Source organism: Rutidosis leptorrhynchoides, chromosome 1 (assembly GCF_046630445.1).
Source record: "Rutidosis leptorrhynchoides isolate AG116_Rl617_1_P2 chromosome 1, CSIRO_AGI_Rlap_v1, whole genome shotgun sequence".
Taxonomy (NCBI): domain Eukaryota; kingdom Viridiplantae; phylum Streptophyta; class Magnoliopsida; order Asterales; family Asteraceae; genus Rutidosis; species Rutidosis leptorrhynchoides.
Window position 1 is genome coordinate 9729060 of NC_092333.1, and position 6553 is coordinate 9735612.

Sequence of the window (6553 nt, forward strand, 5' to 3'; positions counted from 1 at the left end):
ACTTCTAATTTATATTGATATTTTACTTTTATAATTTGCTCTACAGCAATGGTGGTATCATTAGGTCCCGGAAAATTTTACGGCAGCAGTCTTCCGAGACCCCGATTCTACACCGACATCAAATACAATTCCAATCGGGTCGACCCGCCTGTTCCAGTACTTGATCCGTTAATGTCGTGGGCAGAAGAAGCTCATTGGTCGATGGGCGGTTTATCCTTTCATCGTCACCGTCTTCAAGGCCGTATCGAAGGAAACGTTGATAAGCTTCGAAACCAAATCGAGAAATCAATTAAACAAAAAGAAACCCTAAGCCCTAAAACTAAAAATAAAAAACTTGTTTCAAAATTGAACATGAAATCAGCTGAAAGATTGGGTAAAAGGACGAGAGCGGTGGATCATAGTCCGTCGGCGCCACCTGCACCGATTGCGATAAAGCGAAAAAGACGATATGTCGGTTTAGTTGATGAAGACGATGAAAGTAATGAGGAGAGTGTTGTTTTAAGGAAGTGGCCTGTAAGGAAGTTGTCAGATGAGTTTGATCTCGTTGCAACTGATAGGAAAGGGGGTGAAATTGAGACGATTGCGTCGAGGACTCGGGATCGAAAAGTTGGAAGTGAGGTGAGCCTTGTGAAGGGGAAGAAGAGGTTGAGGAAGATTGGTGATGTTGAAAATGATGACGTGTCGCCTTCTAGAAGCTCGCCGAGATTAACAAAGCGTGGTTAAGTAGAAAAGTTTTTTTTTTTTTTTTTTTTTTTTTTTTAAGTGTTCGATGAAATGTCAGTAGTTTTAGTATATCTGGATTCATGATTTTAACTCTCTTACTGAAGCAATGGCTATTTGGTTTTATTGAAATTGTCACTATTATTACTTATCTAGTTTATGATTGTAATTATGTTGAAAGTTTGTATGTTTTCGTGTAATAATCAAGCTCTATGAAAATTGAACTGGACACAGTTGCTATAATTGTTACTTGATCAAAATCTAACAATGTCAAATAAGTATACTCTATTATTTCAGTGATTCAGTCTCATACTAATAATGTAAGTTAGTTTCAGTCACCATCTACCATTACAAATCCTGTTCATATTTCCTGTAACTGGTTTATACGCCCCATGTATTTTTGCTAATCTGCAAGTATGTTGGTTTATGATTCGATACATTTCAGGTCTCTTCCATGGAACTATACCGAAATCATCGTTAAATTCTTCCATTCCTTCTACCAAGTACTGCCACGCAAACGACCCGCCACCTCCCCCTTTTTTCTTTGCAGATTCATATATGACATCGAATACGACTTTGTAGAATTCGTCACGTTGTGAAGGGTCAAAGCCTTTGTTTAGATCAGACAACCCGAATTCAGTAAACATCACGGGCTTATTGAGCACTTGTTCTGCGTCTTCGATGTGAGAATGCATCCAATCTGCCACAAATTTTAGCTTTCCCTTGAGACTTTTTCTTTTAAACCTGCACAAAAACGTTCATTTTCATTAAGTATAGAAAATGGAATGCTTCAACATGATACACAATTGATAATGAAATTTCTGTATTGACCTAACGACAATGAACAAGTACTTTAACTCTTCAATTTTCATTACAATTACAACATTTATATAATATAAACATGAACCAAATTCTTAATGAAGGTAATGATATAGTTACCATTGGTCAGGGTAAATATGAACCGAGGCAAAGTCAATAGCTGAGGGTGCAGAGTTGCGAATAAAATCAACTCCCATATCAGCGGCCCAAAATTCTGGATTAACTGTCTTTCTCTTGGGACTTTTACGGCCATAAAATCCTTCCAGACCAACCGTTAATAGATGTTTATTGTCAACAGTTTTTATAAAGGCAGACAATTCTTCAATCCAGTCCTGTAATTTACAGAAACCATAATTTCCTGAATATTATACAGAAACACAAATACCAAAACCAGCCCCTTTTATCAGATTGTTTGAGTGTCTCATTTTGATCTGAATACTTTTAAACGTCTACCAACCCGATCCAGCCCACCCATATTGCCACTTTTAAGTTCATGTTTAGTTTCTTTAAATCACTCTAATCTGTGCACGCAATTGCGATTAAAACTTGAGAGACAAAGGTTTACTTGTAACGTGTCACCGGAAGGATCAGTGATGCACCGTGGTTCGTTGATCAGCTCCCAGCCAAAGATGGTAGGGTCATCTCTGTACTGAAGTCCCGTGATTGTATTCTTCCTGGTTAATATAGTCTGCGACATTAAAAAGAATAACAGCTAAGCGATGCGTTGTGATCGTTTATATTAATCACTTGAAGCTTAACTAATCGTTCAACCGATAGGGGGTGTTTGGATGTGCATCGTGAAAGTGATTATGCGACTTTGAATAATCAGAATTAGATGATCAGTTGTAACAAAAGTAGTGTATACTAGTGTCCAGTGGCGCGAATCCAGGAAGAAACCCAAAGGGGGTCCCAATTTTTTTTTCCAAAGCTAATTATATTTGAAGGGTACTTTAGTGGTTTTTTTACCTTAGAAAACCATAAAAAAATTTAAAAATATATGGTGTCCTATAGTTAGATTTACTGGTGTCCTGAATAGTACATTGTATCGAAAATTTTCACACTAGTGAGGTCATACGACCCCACGCCATAAGCCCTACAATCTCCCCTGTTAGTGTCGCTAGAATCTTCATAATACGATGTTTGCCTGTTTTAAAACGATGATTACAAGTATTATAAATCATTAAGGTATTGTAATAATACGATGTTTACGCTAGTAGTCACACTAGCACCCCTTCACACAAATTTATATCAAGCAAAAATTTACAAGTATTTATAAATCATAAGGTATTGTAGACCAGAGAGGAGGATGGAGGTGGCAGAAATGAGGATGCTTAGGTAGACGTGTGGTAAGACCATGCTAGATATGATACCAAATGGAGTTTTTAGGGAAAACTTGGAAGTGGAGAACATAACCAACAAGCTGAGGGAAGGACGAGTTAGATGGTTTGAGCATGTTATGAGGCGCCCACTCTTAGCCCCGGTTAGGAGAGTCGAGACCCCCGTTGTTGGGGGGCGTAAGGAGAAGGGGTAGACCCAAACGTAGGTTGGAGGATAGATTGAGGCGAGACATAAAACAGCTTCTACTGACGGAGGACATGACTTCTGATAGGAGCCTGTGAAGGAGTAGAATTAGTATAATTGAGTAAGATTCCTTTATTTTTTAGGCATATTAGAACTAAAATATAGGTGCTACAACTATATATTTATTATTATTTTTTTTATTTTTTTTTTCCCAAAGTGTATTCTATATTTATTTTACCACCACTTATATAATTATAACCATATATTATATAGCTTCACTTTATATATATATATATATATATATATATATATATATATATATATATATATATCCCTCTACATGGTATCTGATTTTGCCTGCATATATTTCTCCGTCGTATGTACGGGTTATTTGATGGTCTGTATATGTATCTACGTATACGTTTTTGTACCTATGTCTATATGTATACATGTATCTGCCTCTGTATCTATGTGTAGTTATTTAGGTTATATATAGGTTCCCGTGTATATGTGTATCTGTATATGTATGTATGTATCTAAGTGCATGTATCTAAGTGTATATATGCATGCCTGTAACTGTACTTAGGTATATATAACTATGAATGTCTCTATATGTATACATGTGTAGGTATAGGTATTTATACATGCTTATGTGTGTGTGAGAGTATATATATAAATATATACATATATATGTGTGTGGGTGTGAGAGAGTGTGTGTGTGTATGTTTGGATGTGTGGTTGTGTATTTTGATTGTTTGCATGTCTACTTGGATTTACACATTTCTGCGCATTATATTATCCATGCTATCTGTCATACTGTTGTGCATTACTGCTATATGTGTTTTCTTTTATGGCTACTTTGTATGGTTGCATCTTTCTAGGCGCACATAACTCTTACAAGTACGTATGCCCGCACATTTTCGTTTTAAGGAGCATTCCTGGCCGGAGGTCCTTTAGGAAGCAATCTCTTGGCTCTCGAGTAGAGGGAGGGACGATCTTATCTAGTCACGGGTTCTATACCCGCGGGTGGAGTAGGGACTTCCTTCTAATCTAGGGTTCGAGGAATGATTGTCTACACTACACCTCCCCATACCCTACATTCGTGGGATTGGGCATTGTTGTTGTTGTATTGTAGACCAGAGAAAAATATAATGGTACCTTGACATAGTTTTTGAAATAGATGCGAATTGATGGATCGTAGAAGAATGAGTCATTAGAGGGGCTCAAGCCAACACCTTCAGTCCATGCCCATTTGACATATTGAGTCTTGCCACCGTATGCATCCAAATTATTTACTAAGCTCAGTAGAAGCCTTATCCCAACTTCTCGCGCTTCGGCTATGACATAATCCAACGCCTACCATGACATCATCATATCCAATTAGTTGCATTAAATTCCAATAAAAATAGTTGTAAAAAGGGCATAGCTAGTAGTTGTCTCTATAACAAGTATCAAGTTAACACCATTAATGTAAAGCACAAAGCTAAGAACTCAAATTTGAGGGTTTACTCTTTCACGATTTTTATAAATGAAAAGTTAGCCATATGATTTGACGAACTAGTTCGGAAGACGGATTTTTGTGTAAGAATTTTCAGATATATTATTCTTTAACTGACATGATTAATTGCTTCCTACTACATATATTTTGTCCAAGTAAAAAACACTTCATAAGAACAAAAACAGAGAACGCAATCATCAACGTGACATCACACAAAATACAAAATAAATACCTTAAGATGAGGCCGAAAGCCAGAAGACACTAAGTGGTTTTAATTTAGTGTTACTAAATTTGGAAGGCTTTACAGGACAAAAAAATATGATGAATTTTGGATGATTTAATATTTCAGTTTCATCATCCAACACCTACCTTTACGAAATGTTCCAACTAACACAACTAAATTTAGGGTTTGAGGAAAAAAACACAAGACTGAGATCATCAAGAAATTAAACAACATAATTAACTTTAGTGATCTTTCATAATTATAAATTGAGATAACACCTTTAACATAATTATGCATGAAGTAAAACCAATGATTGATCTTAAATTAGGCTACTTTCTTTCTTAATTTTCTAAGGCAAATGATATTTGCTAAAAGTAACAACTTTTCCACATGATCAGGCATGAGTAAGTTGCTTTAACAAACCTAAACTTTACAACTTTCAGTAATAATTCGTTTAATTTCATCATAACACAGAAAGATCTTAATGTAGAGACTGTGTTTGGGTAAGCTAATTTTACCGGCTTACTGGACTACGAAAAAGCCGATAAACTAAATTACGAGCTAACCAATTTAACCTTAGAGACTTAAATAAGCTATATGGTGAGCTGTTAAGAATAAATTTATTGACTATTATATAGTTTTCGATAGCTCCACTCAAAATAGGCTTACTAAAGCACCAAGCTAAGAACACAAAGCATATGCCATAAGTGGTCCATAACAAAAAATGATGAAAAACATAAACATATGCAAAAATAAAAACAGATTAAATTTATTAAATTTGAAATACCTTAAACGTATTTTCATCAAATTGTCCTGGTGTAATTTGGAGAGCATTATAATCACCATCATTAAAAGCCCAACTTCTACAAACAGTTAAACCCATTTTAGCAGCAGCTTGAAGCATTGCCCTAATTCTTGGACGGCTATCAACATGTACAGCATGATCCATAAACCAATACGAATTCCAACCATTTATATAAAACAATTTACCATCCACAACAAAATTAGTCCCGTTTCTCTCCACAAAACTCAAATTTATTTCATTTTTGTATCTAACAGACAATAAATCACCAAAAGATAAATAAATAAAAGCGATGATTGAAGCAAATCCGAGTATTGGAAAGAACACACCATTCCCACCCACCATTTTATATCCCGCTGATTTAACCATCGATTTTCTTGAAAAAAGATTTCAACTTTATAAATCAAGAATGTGTGGAAAACTAACCCTAATCTGGTTTTGTGATTTGATTTGGATCTTTATGTGTTTTCTGTGTTTTACACCCAAAATCTTTGGAAACCCAGATGAAAAAGCAAGGTATTTAAAGATACTCAGATCCCCTTTTTTAAAGATTTGACTGAAAAACAGAATTCAATGTAAACTAGTGCAATATTATTATTAATTGTGTGTATTATATTCATGTAATATGTAATTATATGCAATAAAAAATGACATTGAACACTAAACTTGAGTGGCTTTTTGTGTGTGATTATCGTATGAGCGATTCTTGATTTTCTTTTTGTTTGGAGAGAGAGAGAGAAAAAAAAGTGGCTATATAAAAGTTAATGCAGAGATATCAAGAAAAGAAAACTAGACGCGAAGAGTACCAAACATGTTCCTAAATGAAATATCTAAAAACAATTCGGCAAAGACGATTGATCAACTTCGTCCCATTAGTTTGATTAACGCTCCGTACAAGATATTAATAAAAACAATCGCTAATAGACTAAAGTTGATCATTCCCTCTATTATAAGTGAAAATCAAAACGGT

The 6553-nt window shown here is 35.1% G+C and overlaps 2 protein-coding genes across 2 annotated transcripts; one reads left to right on the forward strand and one right to left on the reverse strand.

Moving 5' to 3' along the window:
* Positions 1 to 723, forward strand: LOC139902712 (uncharacterized). Its single transcript, XM_071885338.1, has one exon. The coding sequence runs from the start codon at positions 49 to 51 to the stop codon at positions 721 to 723; it is 675 nt and encodes a 224-aa protein (XP_071741439.1). The 5' UTR covers positions 1 to 48.
* Positions 724 to 1026: 303 nt separating this feature from the next.
* Positions 1027 to 6295, reverse strand: LOC139856281 (mannan endo-1,4-beta-mannosidase 2-like). Its single transcript, XM_071845468.1, has 5 exons — positions 5569 to 6295; positions 4219 to 4416; positions 2105 to 2227; positions 1660 to 1871; positions 1027 to 1464 (listed from the first exon to the last, which is right to left on the reverse strand). Exons 1-5 carry the CDS (start codon positions 5950 to 5952, stop codon positions 1056 to 1058), a joined length of 1326 nt encoding a protein of 441 aa, XP_071701569.1. The 5' UTR covers positions 5953 to 6295; the 3' UTR covers positions 1027 to 1055.
* Positions 6296 to 6553: the final 258 nt, after the last annotated feature.

What these genes read in the sequence shown, in the direction of transcription:
- LOC139902712 (XM_071885338.1), top strand. Translation starts at nt 49, where the DNA reads ATGGTGGTATCATTAGGTCCCGGAAAATTTTACGGCAGCAGTCTTCCG.
- LOC139856281 (XM_071845468.1), bottom strand. Translation starts at nt 5,952, where the DNA reads ATGGTTAAATCAGCGGGATATAAAATGGTGGGTGGGAATGGTGTGTTC. An exon ending in ATTTCAAAAACTATGTCAAG is followed by an intron (nt 2,228 to 4,218) that starts GTACCATTATAT and finishes TTAATGTCGCAG; the next exon opens with ACTATATTAACCAGGAAGAA. An exon ending in CATATTTACCCTGACCAATG is followed by an intron (nt 1,465 to 1,659) that starts GTAACTATATCA and finishes GTTTTTGTGCAG; the next exon opens with GTTTAAAAGAAAAAGTCTCA.